This window comes from Mercenaria mercenaria, chromosome 11 (assembly GCF_021730395.1).
Source record: "Mercenaria mercenaria strain notata chromosome 11, MADL_Memer_1, whole genome shotgun sequence".
NCBI lineage: Eukaryota > Metazoa > Mollusca > Bivalvia > Venerida > Veneridae > Mercenaria > Mercenaria mercenaria.
In genome coordinates this window covers 65,638,304-65,655,921 of record NC_069371.1, presented here as the reverse complement: position 1 = coordinate 65,655,921, position 17,618 = coordinate 65,638,304, and the positions used below count along the sequence as shown (strand labels likewise).

General features: G+C 35.1%; 1 protein-coding gene across 1 annotated transcript in view; it reads left to right on the top strand.

The window, feature by feature from the left end:
- LOC123531062 (uncharacterized) overlaps window positions 1–16,878 on the top strand; it is a 40,438-nt gene extending 23,560 nt beyond the window's left edge. Inside the window, exons 12-13 of the mRNA XM_053517608.1 lie at window positions 4,794–4,948; window positions 5,523–16,878. Of these exons, the coding sequence (XP_053373583.1) occupies window positions 4,794–4,948; window positions 5,523–11,352 (5,985 nt within the window). The 3' untranslated portion in view covers window positions 11,353–16,878. The remainder of the gene's footprint in view (window positions 1–4,793; window positions 4,949–5,522) is intronic.
- The last annotated feature ends 740 nt before the right edge of the window (window positions 16,879–17,618 follow it).

The window sequence follows — 17,618 nt, the reverse complement described above, 5'->3', positions numbered from 1 at the left end:
AGGGACGTAAATTCGTGGATTTTCAATTTTTTAAAGAAAAAAAAATAAATCCTAATTTCCACAGGAATAGATCTACTAGTACTTAATTCCTTACATGTGAAACCTGCAGGTGTCAAACAGCGCTACCATGGTTACCGAATTTGCAATCTAGGCCGCGGGAGATAAGCGAGTGATCATGTGCCAATTAATGACCCTGTTATCTATAATTATACAACCCCTAATGTGCAAAACTTTTTAAAACTGTCAAATATTCAATAAGAAAAATCGGCGCCAATTAAAAAGTGTCAAAACCGTAGCACTGTGCACAATTTGCATTTGTAATGAAAACAAATATCAGTTGATCATTATCAGATCATTTGATTGTGTTTCAAACAAGAACTAGTTATTGTACTGCAAATTAAAACAAACTAATATAGATTTAAATGATGTTGTTTTTATTCCGTAGTACTATTATAACCATAGTTATCTTTACATAAACTAATATAAACTGGTCCGATTTTTTTTTTCAAAATGAATGTGCGTCTGCATCTAAAATTGTAAGCTGTTGATCTTGTGCATGTGTAATTTCCTGCCGAGAAACGTGTTATATGAATTAGGTGTTAATGCATCGGACGCGCTAGTATATTATAATATTTTATAGTTCCAAACTCGTAGTATTTTACTACATGTTAGTGAAAATAATGGCTAGTGTATAAACATTGCATTGTGGGACCAAAAAAATCAAATAGCAGCCGTATCATAGTGCAGTTGGCACGTGACACTTCTACTTTTAGTATCTACTTTTACTTTGACAAGCATGTCATAAACCAGAGTACATTTCTAAATGAAAAAGTCTGTTTTGTTTCCACGCATACCTATGTTTATCGTTGATAGAGCCTCCATAAACTACACGAAAGCTGCAGGTTAGTACTGTTGCTTGCATGCAACTACGGATCAGATCGAACGGCTAAGTTGTCTTTTTTGGCGACTTTGCGTATAATTAAAAATTATCGTGGGCACAATTTGTTCGTTGGGACTTAAATTCGTGGTTGAGCTCAACCACGAAATCCACAAAAATTAACCCCCCACAAATAATAATGACTTCACAGTATTTTGAATTTAAAGTGTTTCATGTAAGCTAAATTATCTGTGTATTAAGGTGGAATCATGTGAAGGAAACTTTGCATTTTTAGCTCACCTGAGCCAAAGGCTCATGGTGAGCTTTTGTGACCGATCAATGTCCGTCGTCAGTCATCCGTCATCAGTCGTGCTTCGCCCGTCTGTCAACAAAACTGCTGGGCAGAATTAAACCAAACTAAACAGAAATGATCCTTGGGAGGCCCCATTTCAAAATTGTTCAAAGAATTAAATTCCATGCAGAACTCTGGTTGCCATGGCAACCGAAAGGAAAAACTTTAAAAATCTTTTTGTCCAAAACCACAAGGCGTAGAACCTTGATATTTGGCATGTAACATCATCTAATGGTCCTCTACCAAGATTATTCAAATTGTATCCCTTGGGTGTAAAGAGGCCCCGCCCCGGGGGTCGCAAGTTTTACATAGACATATAAAGGAGAGATCCCCATGACGTCACGCATAAATACCTGTTTATCTGGTGGTGGGTAAAACAAATATTTTTACATCATTTGTGTATGGGATCTGAATTTTTAATTTTTAATAACTTTTTCGCTCATTTATGAATTTTAAAAATTCAAAAAGTTTTGAAATGGTTACGATTTTCATATTTTCCTATTTAAATATCTTTTTAAAATGAATAACCGTTTAAAATGACATAAGATTTTAATAGCGGCGTAGCGATCCTCCAAACTTTTTGAAAAAACACTGTAAGTTAAGCGTTCATAATTAATCCATTTAATTTCGAAATTATAATCAAAAGTAATCAATAAATTGCTTGTTTTATACACAATCCATTGATCAAAAAATTATTGATATTATTTGTGTTTTAAGAAAGTTTAAGCCATTAGAAAAACATCACTGTTTACAAAAAACATGGACGCTCGGCGTCTGCCCACACGGTCTTTGTCTTATCAGTTCTAAAAATAGAAAATACAATGGATTTGTTTACAAACACGATCTCTCCTATAGGAAAAAACTTTAAAAATCTTCTTGCAGTGATTTTTTTCAGTTTTGGGGGAAGGGGGTCGGTGCCCTTTGGAGGGGGAAAAATACGACGTAAAACTAAGAAAAGGGGAATTTTCATTTGTGATGAAATAAACTATAGTTTCAAGTTTATTGATAAATTCAGGGCCCATAAGAGCATGTGACATGACATATAACACAATGTAGCATACCAATACCAGATAACCAAATATTTTTTTCAAATGTGGAGGATAAGACATCCATAATTAGACTACCAAAATTTACAACAGACATTAGGTCCCTTCCTAAACAAGTCGGTGAGTGCCTGTTTTTATTTCTGTCAAATTCTGACATTTGCAGTCACTGTTACATTTGACCTGTCACAATAAAAACAAACTGTAAAAAAATGTATGCGTTGGACTAGTCCCTTCCCAAAGCATAAAATCAAACCCTGACTAATTAGAAGAGGGAAAACTCAACACTACCCAGCCAAACAAATAGAATGCAAATCGTTTACAGACTAACATTCAACAGCGTTGTTGTGCAGAATAATAAAGCGCTTCGATGATTCTGATTTATCAAGGGAAGTTACTCCAACCGGTGTTGATGTAAACAAAACACGAGATACCGAGGTGAAATGTTTTCTATATGAAAATAAATAAAATAAACTAGTGAATTATGAATTAATTGATTGGATTTTTTTTTTTATTTTCGGAGGGGAATTTTAGGCATCGGAAAGGGGAAAAAAACATACTATTTTGAGGGGGGAATGGGGCCGAATTTCGCCGAATATTTTGGTGAAAAAAAACGCTGTCTTGTCTAAAACCATAAGACCTAGGCCTTTGATATTATGTATGTAGCATTGCCTAATGATCCTCTACCAAAATTGTTCAAATTATATCCCTGGGGTGAAAAGAGGCTCTACCCTGGGGGGTCTCAAGTTTTACATAGACTTATTATATACTACATAGGAAAAGTTTTTTAAAATCTTCTTGTCTGAAACTGCAAGTCCTAGGCTTTTAGGGGGCCTCCGTGGCCGAGTGGTTAAGGTCGTTGACTTCAAATCACTTGCCCCTCATCTATGTGGGTTCGAGCCTCACTCGGGGCGTTGAATTCTTCATGTGAGGAAGCCATCCAGCTGGCTTACGGAAGGTCGGTGGTTCTACCCAGGTGCCCGCTCGTGATGAAATAATGCACGGAGGGGCACCTGGGGTCTTCCTCCATCATTAAAAAAAAAGCTGGAAAGTCGCCATATGACCTATCATGTGTCGGTGCGACGTTAAATCCAACCAACCAACCAACCTAGGCTTTTAAGAATTGGTATGTTGCATTGCCTTGTGGTCCTCTACCAAAATTGTTCAAACTATGACCCTGGGGTGAAAAGAGGCCCTGCCCCGGGGCGTCTCAAGTTTTACATAGACTTATATAGGAAAAAAATTTAAAAATCTTCATGCCTGAAACTGCATGGCATAGGCTTTTGATATTTGGTATGTTGCATTGCCTAGTGTTCCTCTACCAAAATTGTTCAAATTATGCCCCTGAGGTGAAAAGAGGCCCAGCCCTAGGGTTCCGAAATTTAACATAGACCTATCTATAGAGGAAAAAATCTTCTTGTCTGGAAGTTTGAAGCCTAGGCCTTTGATATTGGGTATACATGTAGCATTGCTTAGTGGATCTCATACAAGATTGTTAATATTATGCCCCTGGGGTGAAAAGAGGCCCCGCCCTGGGTGTCACTTGTTATATAATTTATATAGGAATAAATATTTCAAAAATTATCCAATCATATTTCCTAGAGTGCTTAATCATAATTACCTGATGACCTAAAGTGATTAGGGATCACTTGACTGTGACCTTGACCTACTTCCCTGTTATTTTTAAGATACAGCCTTGAAATTTGGATGACATGTACAGTTTTTCACACCAATCTTAAACTGACTCTCAGTGACCATGAATGTGACATACTGACCTACTTTCTAATATTTAGCATCAGTTTGCCATCTTAAACATGTGACTCACATTACTCAGTTGAGCGATTCAGGGTCATCATGACCCTCTTGTTCTGACATTGGATGACCTTGCAGAACAAGGTCCCATACCACTGTAATATTATGTTTAATACAAAATTATGAACATTTTAAATTCGGAGGAGAAGTTTTGCAGGAAACAACCTAAATTTTTTTTTTTGAGATGTAATTAGTCAGATGAGAGGGATTTTCCTTGCTGAAAAGAATCTGAACCTGTCTAAGGGGAGTTAATTATTTCAATAAATTTTGTTTTGATGTATGGTTCATTAATTCTAGAGTGTCTTCATGAAAATCAGTTAATATCTAGACCCGACCACTTAGCTCAGTAGGGAGAGCGGGGCATATGTTCTATGTGACGATTTGATAAAAGACGTTTTGTCCGAAATCATTCGTCCCCCATCTTTGATTTATGTTAGGAAGTTGGCAGATACTTGTAGAGAACAGATTTGTACTTGTACAGAATCCAGAACAATAGTTAGGTTAACTGCCCACTGTTATATGACTGAAATACTGTTGAAAAACTGCATTAAACCAAAAACAAACAAAATCAATTAATATCTCTAAAGTTATTAACATAAATGTTTTGGCATAAGATAAGGTTTAATTTAACTCCGGACTTTATTATCATGCTAGGGACCCAGATTACTGAAATGGTTATTGTTAAGGCATGTAAATTTTTGTGTTACAGCATGTGAAGGAGGATCAGCATCGTCAGTATGTGAAGACCAAGACAAATTACAGTCAGCTTGATACCTTGATTAACTCGGGACCAAACACACAGCACTTCTTATTTGAATATCTGAGAAGAGCCGCCCATATTGTCAATGTTAAGAATGGAAACAGGTATATTTGTGCAAAATAGTGCAGTCACTTGCAAAAATTATTTCGTAATTAATATTGGTTTGAAGCTTTGATTCCAGTCATTTTATATTCTTTCATCTTGCAAACTAATTTCTCATATATCGTAAGTCCTCTAAAGTTGGTTTGTGAAATATCTGACTAAAGCAATGCTATGCTTAAGTGTATAGTCTGTATCTCTGCCCATTTGTTAGAATGGCCATCCATCTGAGTTTCTGTTGTGCATATTTCAGAATTTTAGGGGAGTTGCCCTTGTCCGTCCGAATTTGTGTTGTTCATAAAACAGAGGATAGTTTTATATCATGTGAAGTTGTGCATCTTGTTTTCTCTTTGCTAGGCCAATATTATGGGCCTTCTCTTAGTGAAAGATACATAGAAAGTTCTTAAAAGTTTTTGTTGCAAACATCTTAAAAAATGTTTCACCTCAAGTACATTGACAGGAGTTGAGGGCACCTGTGTCCTGTGGACACGCATCTGGTTCATGTTTGGTTTTAGTTGTTGTTTTTCTTTTGTTTTATCGTAACCAATATATCTCCATTTAAATTGTTTTTTTTTTCAGCAACAACTTGTCCATTGAAAATAGTATTAGAAGGTCTCCGAGAAAGGCTGTGCAAGAATCAACTCTTAAATCTTTAATCAGATCTCCCAGTAAAACTGCACAGAAACCGACAGTTCATTCTCCCAAAAAATGCCAATCACCTGGGAAAGCTAATAAGGCAGTTTCATTGCAAAGTGTACGGGTTTCACCTAGGAAAAGCCTTCAAAAGTTGACAAACAGTGAAAATTTAGTTTCTCCATCCAAAACAAAAGAAACAAAGCAGTCTGCTGCAGGAAGATCATGTAGAAACAATGAAACTAAGACGGCTGAAGCATCTCTAGATGTTCATGCATCAATAAATAATACAGGTACTGCTGGTGGTTGCAGAACACCTAGGTTGAGGCAGCATACAGTATTGCAAAAAGAAAATGTTACAGGCCATAGTCATGGTAAAGAAACGAGTAACTTTAGAAAGGTTTTAGGCATTGTTGAAGAGAAAAGAAAGGATTCGGAAGTAACTTCATCAAAAAATGCTGTCAATAATGAGAAAGAATTAATTGGTAAAACTTTATCAGAAGAGAATTCAAATAAAATTCTGGAAAATTCACCAAAGAAGAAGGTGTCACCAAGGAAACAGTTGATCAAGAGTTTTGCTCAAGAAAATGAAGAAGACATTAAAGGTTGCCAAGATTTAGATAAAGAAAACATTACACCATGTAAACAGAAGTTGAACATTAAAGAAACCCATACTCAAAAACCTATTCTTTCTAAGGAACCTCAGGATAATAATACAGAGGAATTAGTCACTAGTCTTAGAAAATGCACTGAAAAATCTTTAAAAAATAATACAGATCTTGTTAAAAATTCAAATCAGACCAAGTTACATTCTTGTGACGAATCTTTAAACAAATCCTTTGAAAGTTCTGTTATAGGAACATCAACTGATGAGTTAGATATTGATAATTATGAGTTAACAAAGGTAGGATTTGCCGAAATTGTCAAGTATGGAAAGAAAAGAACTGAGATAGAACATTCTAGTGACGATTTTGAAGTGTGTTTTGCAAGAAGTTTGGATGGTGAAACTTTACCAATGTTAAAGAAAACTAATGACGAAGCTGTAGAGAAAACTTTCGATGACATGATTGTGCAGTGTGAAAAATCTGGTGTTATTAATGACTGTAATGATTCATTATCTTTGCCTGAAAATGAGACTGAAGTTGATGTGAACAGAACACGAAAGTTGCCACATAAAAAACTCAAACATTTAGAAAATGAAGTCTTGATTGGAAGAAAGATTGCTTCAGAACAAACTAAAAAAGATACTTCGTTAACAAAGAGTCAAAAGAAAAAACACGAGAAAGAGAAAGATGTGTTTGATATTGATATGGAATCTGACATTCCATCAGATTTCCAGTGTTATAATGAAGAAGGCAAACTGCTGACATTCAGCAAAACACTTGCAGAGAGAATTAAGGAAAGGTCACTTGGCAGGAGATCTTCAGTTGAGTCGTATAACATGAATGTACTGTTTCAACTTCCGTCCAGATCTCGTAGTAACTCGTTTAGCAGCAACCAGTCTGACAGGACAACAAAAAAGGTTGCCAGTGCAAAATCTAAGAAAGTGTTGAACAATATCGACAAAAAGAAGACTGGGAGCAGTATTGCATGTGCCAAAGTTCTGAACAAATATCGCAATAAAAGATTTGGAAGAGCGCAGAATGAGAATAATCAGACTGGTTACCAAGGTGATGATGAGAATGAAAAAACTCCTGAAATCAGAAAATTGGAGCAGGGTCATGTCAGTCAAAAGAAACCAAGAAAGAAATTTTGGCATTATGAACCTGTAGTTGAAAGTGAAGAAAAACCTGAGCCCAACAAAGAACTGAAAGGTTTAGCAAAGGAGCTACAGAAATTGAGAGAAGCAAGTGCTTGGTGTTCTAGTGACATATCTGATACTGAAACACAGAGGTCAAGAAAGAAGTTGGGTAAAATTGAAAATAATGAATGTAAAACAACAGAGGCTTTTATAAGTAACAAGAACAATATTGAAACAAGTGGAAAAGTTCAGGAAGGAGAAAATAAACCTAAGAAGAAATTCTGGTATTATGTCAGTGTAAGTACGGAAGATGATTTGGAAAAGGAAAGTCAGAGTGACCAAAATGCACCTAGAGAATCACGTAACCTCAAAAATTTATCTACAAATTTTGATGCTGAAAATGAAACTCGCAAGGCAAGAAGAAATGGTAATAGCAGTGATAAAGAATATACACGTAAGATAATGCCTGCTACAAGTAATAAAACTGAAGTTGCACAACATAACAAATGTACTGATGTAGACAAATTGGAAGAGTTGGAAAAGGTAAAAGTAAAGAAACAGAATAATTTAAGTGATCATGAAACATGTAGAATAGATAATATTAAAAATGTCAAATCTAAAAGGAATAAAAAAGTATATTGGGATTATGTACCTGTGGTGAACAACAGTGAAGAAGAGAGTAGTTTGCAAGTGCCAAAAAGGTTTAGAGATACCTGTAATTCAGGTGACACATTAGATAGATATAAAAGGAGAAAAAACAGAGATAAACCTGAAAAAGTAGATACAGACGCTGGCAGCACAGATGAATGTTGTGATCAAAATAGTGTAGCGAAAAAGTTGAATAGAAACCAATGTGAACTTGATAGAAATAATGATTTGGGAGAATCAGAAGAAGAAATGAAAAATGTCAAACCTAAAACTGGAAAAAAATACTGGGATTTTGTACCAGTTGAGCCTGTTGAGAACAACATGGAAGGAGAAAATGCTAGTAAAATTCCAAAAAATTTAAGGGATTCATGGAATTCAGGTGATTCATTAAATAGATATGATAGGAGAAACAGTAGGAAATTGACTGAATATGTAGAAATTGATGTTAGTAGTACAGATGAAGGTCAGGAAGAAATAATGTTCAGAAAAAGACTGCGAAGAAAGCCACATGAACATTTTGAAACTAGTGATAAATTGGGAGCAACTGAAAAAGAAATGAAAAAGGCCAAGCTTAAAACTGGAAAAAAGTTTTGGGATTATATACCTGTGGAAGACAACATAGAGGGAGAAAATGCTAGTAAAATTCCAAAAAATTTAAGGGATTCATGGAATTCAGGTGATTCATTAAATAGATATGATAGGAGAAACAGTAGGAAATTGACTGAATATGTAGAAATTGATGTTAGTAGTACAGATGAAGGTCAGGAAGAAATAATGTTCAGAAAAAGACTGAGAAGAAAGCCACATGAACATTTTGAAACTAGTGATAAATTGGGAGCAACTGAAAAAGAAATGAAAAAGGCCAAGCTTAAAACCGGAAAAAAGTTTTGGGATTATATACCTGTGGAAGACAACATAGAGGGAGAAAATGCTAGTGAAATTCCCAAAGAGTTAAGAGATCCATGGAACACAGGTGACACATTAAATAAATATGACAGGAGAAACAGAGGTGGTCTGGTAAGTAGACATTTAAGAAAAAGAGAAAATAGGGTAAATTACAGCGAAAGTGACAGCCGAGAATCTGAGTCTGATATTTCAAATTGTGAAAATAACCAGAAAATTACTGAAACAGATTTTGAATCGGGTGTAAATGATACAGTAGAAATATGTGACAAAAAGTTGAGAAAACTCGCTCAAGCTAGCAATAAATGTCTTTCTGTATATTCTGGTACAGAAGAGATTTCTGCTGTAGAGAATATGGATGTAGATACAGAAAGAATGAATTCAAAGAATAGCAAACATAATTGTGAAGCTAATGCAGAAACAGAAGACATAGTTTTAAACAAATCTAACTCTATTACTGTAAATACACATTCAGGAGAAGAAGCTAAAAATAGTGACAGTGATACTGACAGACAAGGTAATGCAGATGATTTTAACAATTCAGACAGTCAGTCTAGGTCCAGGTCTAGAAAAAAAGTTTTCTGGGAGTATGAGGTAGTTCCAGTAGAAGAATCTTCTGTGAAAGTTGATAAAACTTTACCGAAAGAACTGCAGATACTTCAGAGCACTTGGAATGATTTAAAAACTGTTGATAGAAGGAGCAGATCTAGGTCATGTCAGTCTGGTCCTGATGCAAGTGATACGGAAAAATCGAACTGTGAAAGAGGCTCCAGAAAATGCGAAAAGTATTTAAAAAGCCAACATATAGTAGCAGATAAAGAAATTTCTTTTTTGACTGAAAGGGGAGAAAGAAGTTTAAAAGATAGTGATACAGTTAAGGTTAATAATGATGGGAAAGGTGCTGCACTGGCAGGAAGATATTCTGGCAAGGTGAAGAAGGACTCTGTTACGAATGATTCTGCAAATGAACATATTTCAGATGAAGAAGATGAACGGAGTGCATCACCAGTGTTTAATGTTGTACAAAATCACCAGAACAAAGTAATGAGGAGAAGGTCTCCAGTGTTTAATAGGTCACCACGACAACAGCTACAGTCAGCTGAGAATGGAAAAAGTTCTGTATCTAGTCAAAGGAAAGAACATAAAATCAATTCACAAAAGTACGCTGTAAAAGGAAAGTCAAATAAGCCTTTCAAGGGTTCAAATGTTCATTCAGAAACTAATGAAAGGTGCTTTATTGTTGATAACTTTTCAAAAGAAAATGAGAAAAGACTCCAATATAATGATGACTATTGTTCAGATTCAGAAGACGAATCATGTGTTAATAAGAATAAAAAAGACACTATATTGTATAAAGCTAACGGTTCAGCTGATGTTGTTAAAACACCTGAGAAGTCTGCCCCAGTGAAACAGCCAGGGAGCGGATATAGTAACACACCCAGAGGGAAAAGGCGAAAACAGTGGAAAAGGAAAAATGAAGACACTGAATCTGCACATCCAAAGGAGAAAATTAGGAAACTGGAGGATACAGCTGATGCAGTTGAGCCTCCAATAACTACGCAAACTAATGTAAAAATCAAGACAACTCCAAGGAGGAGGTTATTAGAATCAGAGTTGAAAGAAAATCAGAAAATCAGTGAAACAAATGATGTACAGAGAGATTACATTGAATTAGAAGAAAAAGTGCAGAACACTGGTCATGACAATATGGATGATCAGACCTCTTTAACATGGAAGCCAGTAAGTGCTGATAAAGTGGAGAACAAATGTGAAAAAGTGAAACTCAACAGAAGCTGGACTATGTTGAGTGAGCGAAGCGTTTCGAAACTTCTATCCAGTGAGGATGATAATGAAAACTTTGATGGTTTTACCGATGAAGATAAATTGCCATCAGATATGTCGTACGAAGAACAGTCAGAAGTAGAACTGCCGCATGATGATCAGCATGAATGGGTTGTTGAGGACAAAGAAGAAAAATCAGACATTGAGGAAAATTTAGTACAATATGTACCAGTGTTTTTCCCATCTCCAAATAAAACTTCGAATTCATCATGGAATGATGCAATTGAAGGTTATATAGATAATTCTGTAAAACATGGACCTGATACATCTTTTAAGGGAAATAGCTCATCCATGTACTTTAGTTTTAATTGTAGCCCAAGAAAAAGTCCTTCGAGACGAAACTTTCAAAGTCCATTTAAAGTAACAGGTCAGGTAAATTCTAGTAAAATGTTGTGTTCACCAGTGAGAGCAAGTAGACAGTGCACACCAAAAAGTAAAAGAAATAGACAAATGCATAGTCCAGAAGTGGAAAGAGTGGATGCTGAAATAGAATTTAATTTTGGAAGCCCTCAGAAAAACCGTTCAGATTTTAGTCCATTAAGAACTGTGAATGGTGTAGTCAGAAATTTATCAGGTACTTCAAATTTAACATCAACTCCAGTGTTGAAAAAATCAAAGAAACAGAAACATAGAAAACACTAAATTTTATAATTCATCTTGATAGCTTGTATGATATAGATAGGTTTATACTGAAACTATTTCTGACTGTAAGTACAGTGTGTGACTGCCTAGATGACAACTTGTGTGTAAGCTCTATATTTACATAGTAATGTCTTCTCTTGTTAAAAAAATGCATTCTGGTGAGCTATTGCAGCTCTAGTCAAAAATGCACTTTGAATATTGTTAAATTAATAGCATATTATTTTTTTGTAATTTTCTAATTCAAACTCGTGAAAAGTTATCTGTGAAGTTGCTGTTAAGTTAACTTTAAAAGTGAGTACTATGTTAGGGCATTTCATAAATGTATTTTTAATTTAATATAACTTATCATTTTCTAGTAAAGCTTCAGTTTTAAGTTTTGCAATTTTAATGTTGTGTGTGGGTGTACTTCTATATCATTGTGCTGTGTGATTGTTTGTAAAACATTTGTGTTTTTAAAAGAGAAGTAAGTACTTCTTATGACGGCTTTTCCATAGTGATTTGGAATGACCACCTAAATGTTGGTTGAAATTTTCATTACCATACATGTAGAATTCTTTCTTGTGAGGAAGCTATCCAGCTGGCTGGTTCTACCTAGCTACTAGAAGTAATAACCTTGAGGTACCTTAAATCCTCTTCCACCATTGTAGTTGGAATATTGGCATTCGGCTAAAAATTGTTAAGTGTTGAATTTTTTAAGACCCAACAAAAAAGCTATTTCTTTTCAGCATGTTCATTTTTTACTCACTGTCAAGAAAAAGGAATTTTAAAGTTTTAATCCCATTAAAACCATGCTTCAAATAAGCAGACCTAAACAAATTGGTATTTAAAGGCACTGACCTCCAGATGGTGAGAGAACAAAAAAGACACTTTTTTTAGATATTAGAAAATTAAAGCTATATTTTTTAAGGCCTTGAAACTTGAATTAACAACAGATTATAAGTTATGGAAGAACACGAAGATTTATAATAGTTGTTTTTACTCATTTTTCCCATAATGTTTAATGCAGCGGCAACCCAGGTTCGATTCTTGACTCTGGCATGTCTTTTTTACTTTGATTTGGCATTTTAAAAATAGTTTAGAAACAAAACTTTGTATTCTATGTTCAGAACATGACTATACCAGTTTTAAAGAAAGATATTTTTTGCTCGGTGCCTTTTTAACCCTCAACACCCACACTTCATGGGGGTTTCCATTCCTAAAGCCTGACAAAACTGGTCTGAAAACTAGGTATTTATCTGGGGAAACCAATTAAATGAATAGATTTACTTAAACCTCTGTCAGATATTTTCTAACTTCCACAGAGTACAGAGAGACAGTTTTAACCTTTAGCCTGCTGACGGCAAGTGATTCTGCTGTTGCAACCAGTCTGCTGTTAGCTATTCAGTCAGTATATTTTCAGTGAACACCCCTTTGAATAATAAGTGGTATGGCCCAAATTGAATGATGAACCAGTCCATTTTAGAAATTTAGCAGGCTATGGATAAAGTTCTGTATTGTAACTGTATTGATGTGACTTGAGATAAAGTCCTAGAAAGCAGCTTTAAAAAACTGATTTATACTTTATGCTTGCACAAACTTTAAGATGCAAGGGACAAGTGTTAAGTGTTGTATCAAAAGATCAGTTAGTAAATGATAAAACATACCTTTAAAAACACAATTTAAATGAATGTTTTGTAATAAAAAAAATGTTTTCATTTCATTTGAAGCATTGCTGTGACCTAAACACTTCATTGTATATAATTTTGTTAGTATATATGTCTGATGTATTTATTTTGTTTTTATTTTTGAAAGTTTAATTTAGCATACACTGCCAAGTTTTTAGTAAAACTATTTTTGTATAAATCTGCCCCCACTTGAAGAAGAGGGGATATATTGTTTTGCTCTTGTCTGTCAGTCTGTAGGTATATCATTTGTTTTCTTAGTAATATTTCTTGCACAGTGGACGCATTCATGTTATTTTTACCCATACCTACAAAACCCATCTGCCACCCACCATGCCAATTGACTCCTGCTTTTTACAGGGTTCGCACAGGCCTTGAAAAGTCCTTGAATTCGATGGTAGTCCTTTAAAATGACAAAAACCCTAAAAAACCTGGAAAAGTACTTGAATTTTGAAAAAAACTCCTTGAATTTGACCTTTCACTCCTTGAAAATATTCTTTCCGTAACTTTGCTTTGTAAAAAGAATTTAAGGTTTAAAATAAATCGGAGAAAATGAAAATAAATTCGTGAAATTGCAGGATCGGGTCACTCGTATGCTATTATAGTGGTCTACGGCCACACTTTATCGATATTTACAGAGTGCTATTTCTACTGTATCACCGTTTGCTTGTTTCCGTTTCCGTTTAAAAAATACGGGGAATAATAACTCGCAATTTTTAGCTATTTGCGCGTGTTTCCAATGAATTAAAATGTGTAAGAAAAATAAACATGTTTACTCAAGTAAGCAGGAGACAAAAGACGAATATAAACAGTGGCTGAAGCCCTATAGAGCAGACAGAACGAAGTGTATTTGTACGTCGTGTGACAAAATTTTGAGGTATCATTAGTAGGAGTGCGCTAAAAAAATCACAAGAAAAGCGTTAAACCTCAGCAAAATAGTGAATCACATCAATCTAATAATCGAATTACGTCATTTTCAAAAGTGTGACAAGTGATGGTTGTTTTATTTTTGCATTACGTAATAAAAGTTGTTCAGATTAGGTCGTGGTTTTGAAAAAAAAATAGTGCTTGAAAAATTGTAAAAAGTCCTTGAAAAGTACTTGAATTTTGTCTCTGATATTCTGTATGAACCATGTTTTATAACAACTAAGAATTTGTGCATTGATTCTATAATTTATTGTCATTGTGGAATTCGATAAAATTCAAATAACTTGATACTAAAGTTGATAGTTTCTCATTGTTTGTTATATTTTATGATTCTAAAAAAAAGTTCACTTAAAAAGATCATCATGGTACAAATGATAAAATAAAACTTGAACTTTGTTATGGTGCATCATTGACAGTTCATGATGTCATTTTTATACGCTCGTCTTTTCATCCGATCTTCACCAAACTTGCTGAAATGGTTGTAGGCATAATAGATATCTGCAAATTTAGCCTTGTCCACCCTCAAAGTCAAACAGTTTTCATCCGATCTTCACCAAACTTGGTGACAATGTTTGTGGGCATAATATCTCGGCCAAGTTCGATAACCAGTAAAATTGCGCAAGGCACGCTTGGATTATGGCCCTTTAATTACTAGGAAAAAACTGCAAAATTTAGCCTTGTCCGCTCTCTTAAGTCGAACAGTTTTCATAATTATGATCTTTTTACAAACTTGCAAATAATGTTTGTAGGCATATCTCGGCCAAGTTCGATAACCAGTCAAATCGCCCCAGGCACGCTTTGATTATGGCCCTTGAATTACTCGAAATCTGCGAATTTAGCCTTGTCCGCTCTCTAAGTCAGACAGTTTTCATCCAATCTTCACCAAACTTGCTGACAATGTTTGTGGGCATTTCTCAGCCAAGTTCGATAACCAGCCAATTCACCCAAGACACTCTTAGATTATGGCCCTTGAATTAGGCTAAGTTCGATGACGAGTATTTTTGTGACAGTCTGCCACTCTTGTTGTTTACTGATGTTTGTTTCCTGCACTTTTTCTAAATATAGCCGCACCATGAGAAAACCAACATAATGCATTAGCGACCAGCATGGATCCAGACCAGCCTGCGCAGTCTGGTCAGGATCCATGCTGTCTCCTAAGGGTTTCTCTAATTGCAATTGGCTTTGAAAGCGAACAACATGGATCCTGACCAGACTGAGCAGATGCGCAGGCTGGTCTGGATCCAGGCTGGTCGCAAACGCACTATGTTGGTTTTCTTGTGGTGCGGCTCAATTATTAGGTTACTTTAAAAACAAAGGTACAAAAAGGTATTTTGGTCTACTTTATTATACACCCAATGACAAGGTATATGAGGGCTATATTGAAGTATCAACTTCAAATACTCATACAGCATTACCGTTAATTTAACACATTTAAATGCACAGCAACTGAAAATTGCTTTTATGAAATATTCACCAAGAACACACTTTGTGCTGTAAAATGCATATAATGCCACTTAAGACTGAAAATTTTACACATTAGGTAAAGACTGACATTCAATCCAAAAAATTCATAGGATGATAGTATATTTAGGATCAGCAGGTCAAAGGTCAAAGTGAAAAAAAAAGGCGGGAACCTTTGTTGTGGTTAAGGTCAGAAGGCTTTTAGTAGGTCAAGGTTACAACGTACTAAAAACAAAAGTATTTACTTAGACAGACCATCTTTAGTGGTTTTGGACATGGGCATATGTATTTTACACCAGTTTTTGTTTCATTATTTGTATTTAATGTTTTAATTTTGCACTTTTTGATTTAAAGAAACTTCATTCAATCACTGGTTAATAGTTTTGTCACATTTCAGTAATGTTTGATTTTGATGCGAACATGATACTTAAACATAATTTGAAAAAAAAAAGAGTGCCCCTGCACTTGATGTGGGAGACATCCAGTGTGTAAAGAATAAATGCATGTATGATGCAGTATATGTGTTTCTTACTTAAATGGTCCCTCAGGGTGGAAAGTATTTAGATTTTTTCTTTTTGTCTGTCCACAAGATTTGTCTGTGTATTCATTATTGGGTAGGAATTGATAAAGAAATTATGAATACCAACAAAAGAGAAGCTATAGTTTCCAAAGCTATGCATCATCTTTTTTTAGCTCACCTGAGAACAAAGTGCTCAAGGTTAGCTATTGTCATCACTCTGTGTGAGCCGTCGTCTGTCATCAACAATTTAACTGTTGGCTAAATCTTAATGGAACTTGGTCAGAATGTTACCTTAATGAAACCTTGGATGAGTTTATTACTAGGTTATGTGGGGTCAAAAACTAGGTCAGTCAGTCAATAGGAAAACCCTGTTAACACTCTAAAGGCCACATTTGCTACCTCATCTCGATAAAACTTGGAATGTTTGTCTTAAAAAATCTAGGTCAAGATTGAAAATCTAGGATAAATTTGTAAATGGGTCACTTTAAGAAAAAAATGGGTCATATTGTAGAAAACTTTATTAACACTTTAAGAGGCCACTTTATCAGCTTGATGATCACAAATGTTTGTCTGTATGAAATCTAGGTCAAGTTGAAAAGTGGGCTACATGTGGCCAAAAATCATGTCACTAAGTCAGATCATTGCAAAACTTGGATAATGATCTACCTAGTTTACATATAACTTGTTCAAAATGTTTGTCTCTGTGAAATCTAGGTCATATTAGATACTAGGTTATCTGGGATAAGAACAGTCAGGTGATCAATACAGGCCTGCCTTGTGTAATTTTATACAGTATGAAGGTAAAAATAAATACTTTGAAAACTTATTTTCATGCTTTTATGTAAAAAGGAATATTAGTATCTTATACCATTTGTCATTAATCAGAAAATTCATAAATCATGATATTGAACAAAAAAACAACAAATATGCAATTAAATAAAACGTAAGAAAACTTAAGTCGTTTATTGTTCTGTTTTCAGTGACTACCACATAATACGTTTCCCCCACCCCTTTGATGTATCCATTTGTTGTTCCCAGTCTGCTGGTAGACTGACTACGGCGAACAGCTACCTTGTGCTCGGATGGTTCGATTGGATTGGTTTCTGACAAGGTGAGCTATAGTGACCGGTCATTGTCCAGCGTCGATCAACATTTGCCTTGTTAACACTAGAGGCAACAGTTGTGACACAGTCTTAATGAAACTTGGTCAGAATGTTTGTCTTGATAATCTCTAGGTCAAGTTCGAAACTGGGCTATGTGGGGTCAAAAACTAGGTCAGTAGGCTAGATCAAAGAAAAAGCTTGTGAACACTAGATACTTCACACATGAGAATGAGCCCGAATGTTTGTCTTGACTATTTTAGGTTTTGAATCTGGGTCATGTGGGGTAAAAAACTAGGTCACCCAGTCAAAATCGTAGGAAAAGCTTGTGAACATTCTAAGGGCCACAATAGAAACTCGATCTTTATGAAACTTTGTTATCATACTTGTCTTGATGATCTCTAGGTCTAGTTTTGAATGATGGATAAAAAATTAGGTCCCCCGGCCAGATCAAAGGAAAAGCTTGTGAACACTTTAGAGGCACAGTTGCGACCCAATCTTTATGAAATTTGGTCAGAATGTTTGTCTTGATAATCTCTAGGTCAAGATCCAAACTGGGTCATGTGGGATCAAAAACTAGCTCAGATCAAAAGAAAA